This window comes from Pezoporus flaviventris, unplaced genomic scaffold (genome assembly GCF_033815535.1).
Source record: "Pezoporus flaviventris isolate CSIRO_AGI_PZ_B2104156 unplaced genomic scaffold, CSIRO_AGI_Pfla_v1 ptg000256l, whole genome shotgun sequence".
Classification (NCBI taxonomy): Eukaryota; Metazoa; Chordata; class Aves; order Psittaciformes; family Psittacidae; genus Pezoporus; species Pezoporus flaviventris.
The window spans coordinates 17,648-34,109 of NW_026892803.1; the positions used below are offsets into that span (position 1 = coordinate 17,648).

General features: G+C 55.1%; 1 protein-coding gene across 1 annotated transcript in view; it reads right to left on the reverse strand.

Moving 5' to 3' along the window:
• Window positions 1-4,359: 4,359 nt before the first annotated feature.
• Window positions 4,360-16,462, reverse strand: part of LOC133263217 (chromodomain-helicase-DNA-binding protein 3-like) — a 73,877-nt gene continuing 61,774 nt past the window's right edge. Inside the window, exons 25-28 of the mRNA XM_061442928.1 lie at window positions 10,377-10,572; window positions 7,993-8,156; window positions 6,318-6,444; window positions 4,360-4,878 (exon numbers count right to left, since the gene is read on the reverse strand). Of these exons, the coding sequence (XP_061298912.1) occupies window positions 4,775-4,878; window positions 6,318-6,444; window positions 7,993-8,156; window positions 10,377-10,572 (591 nt within the window). The 3' untranslated portion in view covers window positions 4,360-4,774. The remainder of the gene's footprint in view (window positions 4,879-6,317; window positions 6,445-7,992; window positions 8,157-10,376; window positions 10,573-16,462) is intronic.

Sequence of the window (16,462 nt, forward strand, 5' to 3'; positions counted from 1 at the left end):
TGGAGGAGGAAGAGGAAGGAAAGGAGGAAGAGGAAGAGGAGAAGGAGGAGGAAGAGGTGGAAAAAGAGGAAGAGGAAGACAGGGAGAAGGAAGAAGAGAGGGAAGAGATGGAAGAGGAGATGGAATGGGAGGAGGAAGAGGTGGAAAAGGAGCAGGAAGAGGAGGAAGAGGTCTGAGAGGAAGAGGAGGAAGAGCAGGAACAGGACCAGGAACGGGACCAGGAATGGGACCGGGAATGAGACCTGGAATGGGATCGGGAATGGGATCGGGAATGGGACCTGGAATGGGACCACGACCAGGACCAGGACCAGGACCTGGAATGGGACTGGGAACGGGACCAGGAATAGGACTTGGAATGGGACTGGGATGGGGGGGGGAAGCAGGAGCCGAGGCCGAGCACCCCCCACCCCGGTCCCATCCTGTCCCGGTCCTGATCCTGACTCCGGTGGTGGCGGTGCTGGAGGCCTCCAGCACCGAGGAGAGCCAGGAGGGGAATGGGAACGAACACAATGGGATGGGAATGGGAATGGTGGGATGGGAATAAACACAATGGGATGTGATGGAGACAATGGAATGGGAATGGGAATGGTGGAATGGGAATGGACACAATGGGATGTGATGGACACAATGGAATGGGAATGGGAATGGTGGAATGGGAATGAACACAATGGGATGGGATGGACACAATGGAATGGGAATGGGAATGGTGGGATGGGAATAAACACAATGGGATGTGATGGACACAATGGAATGGGAATGGGAATGAACACAATGGGATGGGAATGGACACAATGGGATGGGATGGACACAATGGAATGGGAATAGAGACAATGGAATGGGATAGAGAATGGGATGAGAATGAACACAATGGGATGGATGCAATGGGATAGCAATGGGAACAATGGAATGGGATGGACACAATGGAATGGGATGGACACAATGGGATGGGAATGGGAGGGATGGAATGTGATGGACACAATGGGATGGAATGGACACAATGGGATGGGAATGGGAGGGATGGAATGGGATGGACACAATGGAATGGGATGGAGACAATGGGAGGGATGGAATGGGATGGACACAATGGGATGGGATGGAGACAATGGAATGGGAATGGAAGCGTGGAATGGACGCAATAGAATAGGAATGGGAACGATGGAATGAAAACAATGGAATGGGATGGACAGTGGAATGGGAACAATGGAATGGGATGGACACAATGGAATGGGATGGAAACAATGGAATGGGAATGGGAGGGATGGAATGGGATGGGCACAATGGAGTGGAAACGATGGAATGGGAATAAACATAATGGAATATGATGGACACAATGGAATGGGAATGATGGAATGGGAATGAACACAATGGAATATGATGGACACAATGGAATGGGAGTGTGGAATGGAATGGATGCAATAGAATAGGAATGGGAACGATTGACTGGGATGGACACAATGGAATGGGATGGACACAATGTGATGGGAATGGGAGGGATGGAATGGGATGGAGACAATGGAATGGGAATGGAAGTGTGGAATGGAATGGATGCAATAGAATATGAATGGGAATGGTGTACTGGGATGGACACAATGGAATGGGATGGAAACGATGGAATGGGAATGGGAGGGATGGAATGGGATGGACACAATGGAATGGGATGGACACAATGGAATGGGAATGGGAGTGTGGAATGGAATGGATGCAATAGAATAGGAATGGGAATGGTGTACTGGGATGGACACAATGGAATGGGAGGGATGGAATGGGAATGAACACAATGGAATGTGATGGACACAATGGAATGGGAGGAATGGAATGGGAATGAACACAATGGAATGTGATGGACACAACGGAATGGGAATGGGAGTGTGGAATGGAATGGAGACAATAGAATGGGATGGAGACAATGGAATGGGATGGAGACAACAGAATGGGATGGAGACAATGGAATAGGATGGAGACAATGGAATGGGATGGAGACAATAGAATGGGATGGAGACAATGGGATGAGAATGGGAGTGTGGAATGGGATGGACGCAACAGAACAGGAATGGGAATGACGGAATGGGACTGAACGTGATGGAGCGGGAGATGAACATGCTTGGGAATGAACGCAATGGAACTGGGCATGGGAGTGATGGAACTGGGGATGAGCACAGTGGAACTGGGAATGAACGTGATTGGGAATGAACACCATGGAATGGGAATGGAATGGGATGAGGGGATTAAACTGGGATTGGACAAGGATTTGATGATATGAGCTTGACTGAAATGAATTAAATGATGAATTAAATCCATTAATGATGAATGAAATGCATTAATGTTGAATTAAACCAATTAATGATGAATTAAATGATGGCCAATCGACCATCCCCATGGTGGCCATGACCATCCCTATCCCATTGGCAAACCTTATGACCACACCCATGGCCACTTGACCATCCCCATCCCATAACCATGCCCTTGGCCATCCCTGTGACCACACCCCAATGGCCACTTGACCATCCCCATGGTGGCCAAGACCATCCCCATCCCATGACCAACCCCTCATGGCTACACCAATGACCGGTTGACCATCACCATCCCCATACCACTGACCACCCCAATGGTCACTTGACCATCCCCATGGTGACCAAGACATCAGCCACCCTCCATGACCAGTTGACCGTCCCCATAGTGGCCATGACCATCCCAATCCCCATAACCATCCCAGTGACCATCCCCATGCCCATCCCATTGACCACCCAATCACCACCCCAAGGACCAGCTGACCATCACTATGGTGACCATGACTTTGACCACCCAATGACCACCCCAATGGCCACTTGATCATCCCCATGGTCACCATGACCATCCCCATGCCCTTACCATTGACCACCCAATGACCACCCAATGACCACTTGACCATCCTCATGGTCACCATGACCATCCCCATCCCACTGACTACCCAATGACCACCCAATGACCACTTAACCATCCCAATGGTCACCATGACCATCCCCATTCCATTGACCACCCAATGACCACTTGACCATCCCCACCCCATTGACCACCCAATGACCACTTGACCATCCCCATGGTCACCATGACCATCCCCATCCCATTGACCACCCAATGACCACTTGACCATCCCCACCCCATTGACCACCCAATGACCACTTGACCATCCCCATGGTCACCATGACCATCCCCATCCCACTGACCACCCAATGACCACTTGACCATCCCCATGGTCACCATGACCATCCCCATGCCCATGCCCATCCCACTGATGACCCAATGACCACCCCAATGATCAGTTGACTCTCTCGATGATGACCATGACCATCCCTATCCCCATCCCATTGACAACCCAATCACCACCCAATGACCATCTGACCATCCCCATGGTCACCATGACCATCCCCATCCCATTGACCACCCAATGACCACTTGACCATCCCCATGGTGACCATGACATTGACCACCCCAAAGATCAGTTGACCACCCCCATGATACCCATACCCTTGCCCCCACCATGGTGGCCCCATGGTCCCTATGGACACCCATGGACCCCTATGGACACCCATGCTCGCTATGGACACCCATGGACCCTACGGACACCCATGGACCCTATGGACCCCTATGGGCACCCATGGTCCCTATGGACACCCACAGACCCTATGGAAACCCATGGTCGCTATGGACACCCATGGTCGCTATGGACACCCATGGACCCCTATGGACACCCATGGACCCTATGGACACCCATGGTCCCTATGGACACTCATGGACCCGATGGACACCCATGGACCCCTATGGACACTCATGGACCCTATGGACACCCACGGACCCCTATGGACACCCATGGACCCCTATGGACACCCATGGACCCTATGGACACCCATGGACCCCTATGGACACCCATGGACCCTATGGACACCCATGGACCCTATGGACACCCATGGTCCCTATGGACACTCATGGACCCTATGGACACCCATGGACCCCTATGGACACCCATGGACCTATGGACACCCATGGACCCTATGGACACCCACGGACCCCTATGGACACCCATGGACCCCTATGGACACCCATGGTCCCTATGGACACTCATGGACCCTATGGACACCCATGGACCCCTATGGACACCCATGGACCTATGGACACCCATGGACCCTATGGACACCCACGGACCCCTATGGACACCCATGGACCCCTATGGACACCCATGGTCCCTATGGACACTCATGGACCCTATGGACACCCATGGACCCCTATGGACACTCATGGACCCTATGGACACCCATGGACCCTATGGACACCCATGGACCCCTATGGACACCCATGGACCCTATGGACACCCACGGACCCATGTGCCATAGCCAAGGAACCGGGTTTTATTCTGCTGCGGTTAAACAAGTGCCCCAATGGGGGAGGGAGGGGGGGAGGGGGAAGTTTTGGGGTGACCCTTGGGGACACCCCTGGGTGGGGGGCGGGGGGGGGCCCACCCCAGAGGAGGGTGGGGGGGGACACAGGGGCCACCCCAACCCCTTGGTCCCCCCTGCTATGGGGGGGAGATATATATATATATATATTTATAGCTGCAGTGGTCCTTGTCACCCCCCCCCCCATATTGGTACCTCCCAAACACACCCCCCCCCCAAGAGCGGATTTGGGGTGAAAAGAGGCGATTTTGGCAGTGGTGCCCCTCCCCCACCGCTGCCAAAGGGGGGGGGGAAGGGGGGGGAGGGGACATAAGGGGGGGGCCCCCCCATGGCCCCCCCCTCCTTTAGTCATCGATGCAAATGACCTCCCCCCCCCGCGGCTCCTTCTTGTCCTGGCCCTCGGCCTCGCGCTCCCGCTTCACCAGCACGGGGGGACCATTGGCAGCGGCTGTGGGGGGAGACAAGGGGGGTAATGGGGGTAATGGGGGCAATGGGGACAATGGGGGCAAAGGGGGTAATGGGGACAATGGGGACAATGGGGGTTACGGGGGCAATGGGGACAATGGGGGCAAAGGGGGTAATGGGGACAATGGGGGTAATGGGGACAATGGGGGTAATGGGGACAATGGGGACAATGGGGGTTATGGGGGCAATGGGGGCAATGGGGTAATGGGGACGATGGGGGTAATGGGGACAATGGGGGCAATGGGGTAATAGGGGTGATGGGGACAATGGAGGCAATGGGGTAATGGTAATGGGGGCGATGGGGGTAATGAGGGCAATGGGGACAATGGGGGCAAAGGGGGTAATGGGGGTAATGGGGGCAATGGGGACAATGGGGGCAATGGGGGTAATGAGGGCAATGGGGGTAATGGGGGCAAAGGGGGTAATGGGGGCAATGGGGGTAATGGGGGTAATAGGGGCATTGGGGACAATAGGGGTAATGGGGGCAATGGGGGCAAGGGGGACAATGGGGGTAATGGGGGCAATGGGGCAAGGGGGACAATGGGGGCAATGGGGGCAAAGGGGGCAATGGGGTTCAGGCATAGACCCAGGACCCCCACCCAAAGACACAAGTACCCAAGGGAGCTCCTCACTGCCCATAGCACCCATGGTACCCCCACCCATAGACCCATACACCCATAGACACCCCCCCCATAGATCCATAGACCAGGCACCCATGGATCCCCCCATGCCCATAGCACCCATGGGACCCTATCCACTCCCATAGCACCCATGGGACCCCATCCACACCCATAGCACCCATGGGACCCCATCCACTCCCATAGCACCCATGGGACCATATCCACTCCCATAGCACCCATGGGACCCCATCCATTCCCATAGCTCCCATGGGACCCCATCCACTCCCATAGCTCCCATGGGACCCCATCCACTCCCATAGCTCCCACGGGACCCCATCCACTCCCATAGCTCCCATGGGACCCCATCCATACCCATAGCACCCATGGGATCCCATCCACTCCCATAGCTCCCATGGGCCCCCATCCATGCCCATAGCACCCATAGGACCCCATCCACACCCACAGCACCCATGGGCCCCCATCCATACCCATAGCACCCATGGGACCTCTTCCACTCCCATAGCTCCCATGGGACTGTATCCACCCCCATAGCACCCATGGGCCCCCATCCATGTCCATACCACCCACAGGATCCCATCCATGCCCAGAGCACCCATGGGATCCCATCCATGCCCATAGTACCCGCAAGCCCCATCCACACCCACAGCACCCATGTGCCCCCATCCATGCCCATAGCACCCATGGGGCCCCGTCCATGCCCACAGCACCCATGTGCCCCCATCCACACCCACAGCACCCATGGGCCCCCATCCATGCCCATAGCACCCATGCTCCCCCTCACCGGTGATGAAGGACCCGGGTGGCATCTGGCTGTAGTTGGCCCCTCCAGGGGGGAGGGCTCCGGGTGGGGGGGTCCCAAAGGTGCCCCCATAGGTCTGGGGGGTGGCGTAGGGCCCTGGTGGGAAGGTCTATGGGGGGGGGAGGACAGGACAAGGGTGTCACCTCCCCATTGATGGTACCAGCACGGGGAGCACCATGGATGGGGCAGGCCAATGGGGCCCTATGGGTGGCACCAAGGATGGGATGTCCCCAAGGCAAAATGACCCCAGTGGAGGGGGTCATTGTCCCCCAGCATAGGGGATGTCCCCATGGGAAAGAGGTCCCCAAGGTGAAGGATGTTCCCAATGGATGGCCATGTCCCCAAGGTGAAGGATGGTCCCCAAGGTGAAGGATGTCCCCAATGGATGGCCATGTCCCCAAGGTGAATGATGGTTCCCAAGAGAAGGACGCCCCCAATGGATGGCCATGTCCCCAAGGTGAATGATGGTCCCCAAGGTGAAGGATGTCCCCAATGGATGGCCATGTCCCCAAGGTGAACGATGGTCCCCAAGGTGAACAATGGTCCCCAAGAGAAGGACGCCCCCAATGCATGGCCATGTCCCCAAGGTGAACGATGGTCCCCAAGGACAAGGATGCCCCCAATACATGGCCATGTCCCCAGGGTGAAGGATGGTCCCCAAGGACAAGGATGTCCCCAAGGACAAGGATGTCCCCAAGGACGAAGAAGTCCCCAATGGATGGCCATGTCCCCAAGGTGAAGGATGGTCCCCAAGGTGAACAATGGTCCCCAAGAGAAGGACGTCCCCAATGCATGGCCATGTCCCCAAGGTGAAGGATGGTCCCCAAGGACGTCCCCAATGGATGGCCATGTCCCCAAGGTGAACAATGGTGCCCAAGGTGAACGATGGTCCCCAAGGTGAAGGATGGTCCCCAAGGACAAGGATGCCCCCAATGGATGGCCATGTCCCCAAGATGAACGATGGTCCCCAAGGAGAAGGACGCCCCCAATGCATGGCCATGTCCCCAAGGTGAACGATGGTCCCCAAGGAGAAGGATGCCCCCAATGGATGGCCATGTCCCCAAGGTGAAGGATGGTCCCCAGGGTCATGTCCCCAAGGTGAACGATGGTCCCCAAGGTGAAGGATGGTCCCCAAGGACAAGGATGCCCCCAGTGGATGGCCATGTCCCCAAGGTGAAGGATGGTCCCCAAGGTGAAGGATGGTCCCCAAGGACAAGGATGCCCCCAGTGGATGGCCATGTCCCCAAGGTGAAGGATGGTCCCCAAGGTGAAGGATGGTCCCCAAGGAGAAGGATGCCCCCAATGCATGGCCATTGTTCCCAAGGTGAACGATGGTCCCCAAGGACAAGGATGCCCCCAGTGGATGGCCATGTCCCCAAGGTGAAGGATGGTCCCCAAGGTGAACGATGGTCCCCAAGGAGAAGGATGCCCCCAATGCATGGCCATGTCCCCAAGGTGAAGGATGGTCCCCAAGGACAAGGATGCCCCCAATGCATGGCCATGTCCCCAAGGTGAACTATGGTCCCCAAGGAGAAGGACGCCCCCAATGCATGTCCATGTCCCCAACACAAGGCCATGTCCCCAAGGCCAAGGACGCCCCCAGTGCATTATGGGGGGGGGTGGGGGGGTGGATGGAGGGGATGGGGGTGTGACTTACAGGTGGGGGGTGGCTCTCGGTGCCCTTGCTGGCCAGGCGGCTGAGGATGCTGCGCTCGGACATCTGGAGGCGGGCGGCGATGGGGGGGATGCGCGAGAGGGTGGCGGGCAGGCGGGTGACGTCCGCCTTCATGTCGCTCAGCAGCTCCTCCAGCTGGTTCAGCACTGGCCCACGGGAACAAAGGGTGGCGGGAGGGGTGGGGGGGGGGGTGGGGTGGGGGGGTAAAAAGAGAGAGAGAGAGAGAGAGGGGTGGGGGGGGCCCCGTCAGCGCCGGGGGGCCGTCCCGAGCCTACTCATAGGTTACTCATAGGTTACTCATGGGGTGGGGTGGGGGCAAGGGGAGGGTGGGGGGAGTGGAGGTGCTCACATGAGGGCAAGGGGATGGGGTAGGGAAGAGGGAAGGGAAGGGGAAGAGATACTCAAGGGATACTCAGGGGATGCGCCTATGGGGGGGGGGGGGGGGGGGGAATGGGGGCATGCTCCAGGGTGGGAGGACTCAGAGGTACTCTGGGTATGAGCCTTGAGGGCTCTGGGGGTACTCCAGGGATGCTCCTTGCAGGCACTTGCTCTGACCACACTGGAGCTACTACAGGTTTACTCCGGGTCTGCTCTTCAGACACACCAGAGCTACTCCTTACCTACTCCTTGCCTACTCCTGACCTACTCCAGGTCTGCTGCCTATAGACACAAGGGAGCTGCCCTGGGTACAACACCAGAGTTACTCCAAGCTTGAGGGTCTGTGCTGCAGCTACACTGGCGATGCTCCAGACTTACTCCTTCATCACTCCAGCCTACTCCTGACACACCAGAGCTACCCCAAGGGCAATGGCCAGCAACACCGGAGATACTCCGGGTATGGCCCTTACTGCCCCATGGCTACAGCAGAGCTACTCTGGGCATCCTCAGCACCTACTCCTGCTCGGGGCTAAGAGAATGCAGGCACAGCACTGAGGATACCCACTGCACAGCCTCATCAGCCTGTGATCCTCATCGCTTACTCCAGTGATACTCATTGCTTACCCCTATGCTGCACATTGCTTACTCCTGGGATACTCATCACTTACCCCAATGATGCTCATTGCTTACTCCTGTGAAACTCTGGCCTTACTCCAATAATACTAATCTCTTACTCCTGGGATACTCATCACTTACTCCAGTGATACTCTGGCCTTACTCCTGTGATACTCATCACTTACTCCAATGATACTCATCGCTTACTCCAATGCTACTCACCATTTACTCCAATAATGCTCATCTCTTACTCCTGTGATACTCATTGTCTACTCCAGTGATACTCACTGCTTACTCCTGTGATACTCATCACTTACTCCCGTGATATTCATCAATTATCCCAATGATCCTCATTGCTTACTCCAGTGATACTCTCGCCTTACTCCTGTGATACTCATTGATTACACCTGCGATACTCATTGCTTGCTCCAATGATACTCTGGCCTTACTCCTGTGATACTCATCACTTACTCCAACGATGCTCATTGCCCTACTCCAGTGCTACTCATTGCTTACTCCAATGATACTCATTGCTTACTCCAGTGCTATTCTACCCTTACTCCCGTGATACTCATCACTTACTCCAGTGCTACTCATTGCTCACTCCAATGCTACTCATTGCTTACTCCTGTGATACTCATCGCTTACTCCAATGATATTCATCGCTTACTCCAATGCTACTCTGGCCTGACTCCAATGCTACTCATCGCTTACTCAGCACCTTCCCCTGGAGCCCTCCGTTAAGCACACCAGAGCTACTCCGCACATACACCAGAGATACACAGTCCATGCCCCCCCGCCCCGGGGGGCCAAGCCATCACATGCAAGCAGGGGCCACCCCGCCGCACACCAGCATTACTCCAGCCTTCCTCATCACGGCATGCACCTGGGGCTGGGGGGGGGGGGGGGGGGGGGGTACTGGGGCACATACTCCCCCCATGCCCCCAGTTACACGGGGCACCTCCAGCCTTAACCCCCCCCACCCCAGCTCCACCTTAGCGCAAAGCAAGAGGCACCCGCCGGCTCCTTGCCCCATAGCGGCCACCTCAAAGCCTCACCCCACTTACTCCGAGCTTCCTCACAGGTTACTCACACCCCAAAAACCCCTCTTTGGGCACTTTTCCCAACCTCCCCCCTCCCCCCCAATATTTTACCCCTTTCACCCCCCACAACACCACCCCCCCCCTCCCCACACACACACACCCCACCCCCCCCAATCCGGCCGCCAGAAAGCAACAAACGCAGAGCAAGGATACACCGGGAGCCGGTTGGGAAGGAGAACCCCACTTTAATGATCGAGAAGCGCGGGTACAGAGGTGCCGGGAGCTACACGGGGCGTCCGCGCCGGGCGCGCCGGCCCCCCCGCCTCTTACCCTTGTGCAGGACGGCGTTCGCGGGCTTGTTGCCCGCCAGCGACTCCTTGGACAAGTGCTGGTGGCTCTCGGCCAGGCACTCGACCTCGGCGAAGCGGGTGTTGAGGGCCATGGCCGGGTGGCTGGGGTCCTGCGTCATGTTGAGGTACGCGGCGCGCCGCAGCTGCTCCTCGATCACCAGCGCCTGCTCCAGGAGCTGTGGGGAGGAGATGGAAGGGAAAAGGGGGGGGGGGAGATACAGGGAGAAATGAGGGGGAAAAGGGGGGGGGGAATGGGGTTGGGGTCAAGAGGATTTGGATTTCAACAAGGGCGTTGCGGTGATGGGCTTGGGGTCAGCTGGAGCGGTCAACTTGGTGGTACCCGTCACCAAGAGCACCCAACTGTGACCTCAACCATCACCAAGAGCACCCAACTATGACCTCAACCATCACCAAGAGCACCCAACTATGACCTCAACCATCACCAAGAGCACCCAACTATGACCTCAACCATCACCAAGAGCACCCAACTATGACCTCAACCATCACCAAGAGCACCCAACTATGACCTCAACCATCACCAAGAGCACCCAACTATGACCTCAACCATCACCAAGAGCACCCAACTATGACCTCAACCATCACCAAGAGCACCCAACTATGACCTCAACCATCACCAAGAGCACCCAACTATGACCTCAACCATCACCAAGAGCACCCAACTATGACCTCAACCATCACCAAGAGCACCCAACTATGACCTCAACCATCACCAAGAGCACCCAACTATGACCTCAACCATCACCAAGAGCACCCAACTATGACCTCAACCATCACCAAGAGCACCCAACTATGACCTCAACCATCACCAAGAGCACCCAACTATGACCTCAACCATCACCAAGAGCACCCAACTATGACCTCAACCATCACCAAGAGCACCCAACTATGACCTCAACCATCACCAAGAGCACCCAACTATGACCTCAACCATCACTAAGAGCACCCAACTATGACCTCAACCATCACCAAGGGCATCCAAGCACCCAATTATGACGTTACCGTCACCCAGAGCGTCCAACTTGGTGGCACCCATCACCAAGAGCACCCAACTATGATGTCAACAATGACCAAGAGCACCCAACTATGACTGCAACCATCACCAAGGGCATCCAAGCACCCAACTATGATGTTACTGTCACCAAAAGCATCCAACTTGGTGGTACCCATCACCAAGAGCACCCAACTATGACCTCAACCATCACCAAGAGAACCCAATTACGACATTAACCATCACCAAGAGCATCCAAGCACCCAACTATGACGTTGCTATCACCCAGAGCATCCAACTTGGTGTTAACCATCACCAAGAGCACCCAACTATGACATTAAACATCATCAAGGGCAGACGACTATGACCTCAAGCATCACTAAGAGCATCCAAGCACCCAACTAATATATTACTATCACCAAAAGCACCCAACTTGGTGGCACCCATCACCAAGAGGACCCAACTATGACCTCAACAATGACCAAGACCACCCAACTAGGACCTTAACCATCACCAAGAACATCCAAGCACCCAACTATGACGTTACTGTCACCCAGAGCATCCAACTCTGGTGATACCCATCACTAAGAGGACCCAACTATATGACATTAACCATCGCCAAGAGCACCCAATTATGACCTCAACCATCACCAAGAGCACACAACTATGACCTCAACCATCACCAAGAGCACACAACTATGACCTCAACCAACACCAAGAGCATCCAAGCACCCAACTAATACATTACTGTCACCAAAAGCATCCAACTTGGTGGTACCCATCACCGAGAGCACCCAACTATGACCTCAACAATGACCAAGACCACCCAACTAGGACCTTAACCATCACCAAGAGCATCCAAGCACCCAAATCTGGTCTTACCCATCACCAAGAGCACCCAACTCTGGTGATAACCATCACTAAGAGGACTCAACTATATGACATTAACCACCATGAAGAGCACCCAACTATGACCTCAACCATCACCAAGTGCACCCAACTATGACCACAACCATCACGAAGAGCACCCAACTACGACCTCAACCGTCACCAAGAGCACCCAATTACGACATTAACCATCACTAAGAGCAACCAAGCACCCAACTATGACGTTGCTATCACCTGCCGCATCCAACTCGGTGGTATCCATCACCAAAAGCACCCAACTATGACATTAACCATCACCAAGAGCACCCAATCATGACATTAACCATCACCAAGAGCACCCAGCTATGACCTCAACCATCACCAAAGGCATCCAAGCACCCAACTATGACGTTACTGTCACCCAGAGCATCCAACTCTGGTGCTACCCATCACCAAGAGCACACAACTGACACCTCAACTATGACCAAGAGCACCCAACTATGACCTCAACCATCACCAAGAGCATCCAAAGCACCCAACTGTGACATCACTATCAGCCAGAGCATCCAACTCGGGTCTTACCCATCACCAAGATCACCCAACTGTGAGCTCACCCATCATGAACAGCTCCCAAGCACCCAACTATGACGTTACCATCACCAAGAGAACCCAACTCTGGTGTTGCCATCACCAAGAGCACCCAACTCTGGTCTTGCCCATCAGCCAGAGCACCCAACTCTGGTGTTGCCCATCACCTAAAGCACCCAACTCTGGTCTTACCCATCACCCAGAGCACCCAACTCTGGTGTTACCCATCACCAAGAGCACCCAACTCTGGTCTTACCCATCACGAAGAGCACCCAATTCTAGTGTTGCCCATCACCAAGAGCACCCAACTCTGGTCTTGCCTGTCACCAGAGCACCCAACTCTGGTGTTACCCATCACCCACAGCACCCAATGCTGGTGTTACCCATCACCCACAGCACCCAATGCTGGTGTTACCCATCACCCACAGCACCCAATGCTGGTGTTACCCATCACCTACAGCACCCAATGCTGGGTGTTACCCATCACCCACAGCACCCAATGCTGGGTGCTACCCATCACCAAGAGCACCCAACTCTGGTGTTACCCATCACCCACAGCACCCCATGCTGGGTGTTACCCATCACCCAGAGCACCCAACTGGCACCTCACTCATTGCCTGGGGGCCCAGCTCTGACTTCACCCATCCCCAAGGGCATCTGAGCACCCAACCATGGCGTTGCCATCACCCGGAGCACCCATGCCCCCTGTGCACACGCAACCCTCCTGCATATGTGATCCTTGTGCACATGTGACCCTCATACACACATGACCCTGGTGAACACATGACCCTCGTGCACACGTGACCCTTGTGCACACGTGACCCTGAGGCACATGTGACAATGGAGCACGTGACCCTCATGCACATGTGATCCTTGTGCACATGTAAGCCTCGTGCACACATGGTCCTTGTGAACACATGACCCCTGTATACACATGACCTTCATGAACACGTGACCCTTGTGCACACGTGACCCTGAGGCACACGTGACCATGGAGCACGTAACCCTCATGCAAGCCCCACCCTTGTGCACACCCAATCCTGGGGCACATGCAACCTGCATGCACACGTGACCCTGGTGCAAGCACTAGTCCCATGCACACGTGACCCTGCTGCACACGTGACCCTGGTGCAAGCACCATCCCCATGCACACGTGACCGTGGCGCTTGGGCACACATGACAATCCTGAACATGCTGCCCTCGTGCACACATGACCCTGGTGCACACGTGACCGTGATGAGCATGTGACCCTCATGCACACATGACCCTGGTGCACACATGACCTTGATGAACACGTGACCTTCATGCACACACAACCCTTGTGCACACATGACCCTAGTGCACACGTGACCACGATGAACATGCAATCTCATGCACACATGACCCTGGAGCACACGTGACCATGATGAAGACATGACCATGATGCACACACAACCCTTGCACATACATGACCCTGGTGCACACGTGACCATGAGGAACATGTGACCCTCATCTACACATGACCCTGGTGCACACATGACCATGAGTAACATGTGACCCTCATGAATACATGACCCTGGTGCACACGTGACCATGATGAACACGTGACCCTCATGCACACATAACCCTGGTGCACACATGACCATGATGAACATGTGAACCTCATCCACACATGACCCTGGTGCACACATGACCATGATGAACATGTGACCCTCATCCACACATGACTCTGGTGCACACATGACCTTGATGAACATGTGACCCTCATGCACACACAACCCTTGTGCACACATGACCCTGGTGCACACATGACCTTGATGAACACATGACCTTCATGCACACATGACCCTGGCACACACGTGACCATGATGAAGACTTGACCCTCATGCACACACAACCCTTGTGCACACATGACCCTGGTGCAAATGTGACCATGATGAACACGTGACCCTCATGCACACATAACCCTGGTGCACACATGACCATGATGAACATGTGACCCTCATCCACACATCACCCTGGTGCACACATGACCAGGATGAACACGTGACCCTCGTGCACACATAACCCTGGCGCACACATGACCATGATGAACACATGACCCTCATGCACACACAACCCTTGTGCACACATGACCCTGGTGCACAAGTGACCACGTGACCACGATGAACACGTGATCTCATGCACACATGACCCTGGAGCACACGTGACCATGATGAACACGGGACCCTCATGCACACACAACCCTTGTGCACACATGACCTTGATGAACACGCGACCCTCATGCACACATATATGCGGCGCACACGTGACCACGATGAACACGTGACCCTCATGCACACACAACCCTTGTACATACATGACCCTCATGCACACATGACCCTGATGAACACATGACCTTGGTGCACACATGACCATGATGCATGTGACCCTCATGCACACGTGACCATGATGAACACGTGACGTGACCCTCATGCACACATAACCGTCATACACACATGACCCTGGTGCATATGTGACCACGATGAACACAACTCTGGTGCACACATGACCATGATGAACACGTGACCCTCGTGCACACATGACCCTGGTGCACACATGACCATGATGAACATTTGACCCTCATGCACACATAAACGTGGTGCACACGTGACCCTGGTGCACACATGACCATGATGCATGTGACCCTCATGCACACGTGACCATGATGAACACATGACCCTCATGCACACATGACCCTGGTGCACACGTGACCACAATGAACATGTGAGCCTCATGTACACGTGACCCTGGTGCACACCTAACCATGATGAACATGTGACCATGATGAACACAGGACCCTCATGCACACATGACCACGATGAACACGTAACCCTCATGCACACACAACCCTTGTACACACATGACCCTGGTGCACACGTGACCATGATGAACATATGACCCTGCTGCACACATGACCATGATGAACATGTGACCCTCATGCACACATGGCCTTCCTGAACATGCGGCCCTTGAGCACACGTGACTCTGGTGCACACATGACCACGATGAACACATGATCCTCATGAACACACGACCCTTGCACACACATGACCCTGGTGCACATGTGACCATGACAAACACATGACCGAGGTGCACACGTGACCACGATGAACACGTGACCCTCATGCCCACGTGACCATGATGAACACATGACCCAGGTGCACACGTGACCACGATGAACACATGATCCTCATGCACACACGACCCTCACACACACATGACCCTGGTGCACACGTGACCATGGCGAACACGTGACCCTGGTGCACACACAACCCTCACACACACATGACCCTGGTGCACACGTGACCACGACGAACACGTGACCCTGGTACACACACGACCCTCGCACACACATGACCCTGGTGCACATGTGACCATGACGAACACATGACCGAGGTGCACACGTGACCACGATGAACATGTGACCCTCATGCCCACGTGACCATGATGAACACATGACCCAGGTGCACACGTGACCACCATGAACACATGATCCTCATGCACACACGACCCTCACACACACATGACCCTGGTGCACACGTGACCACGACGAACACGTGACCCTGGTGCACACACGACCC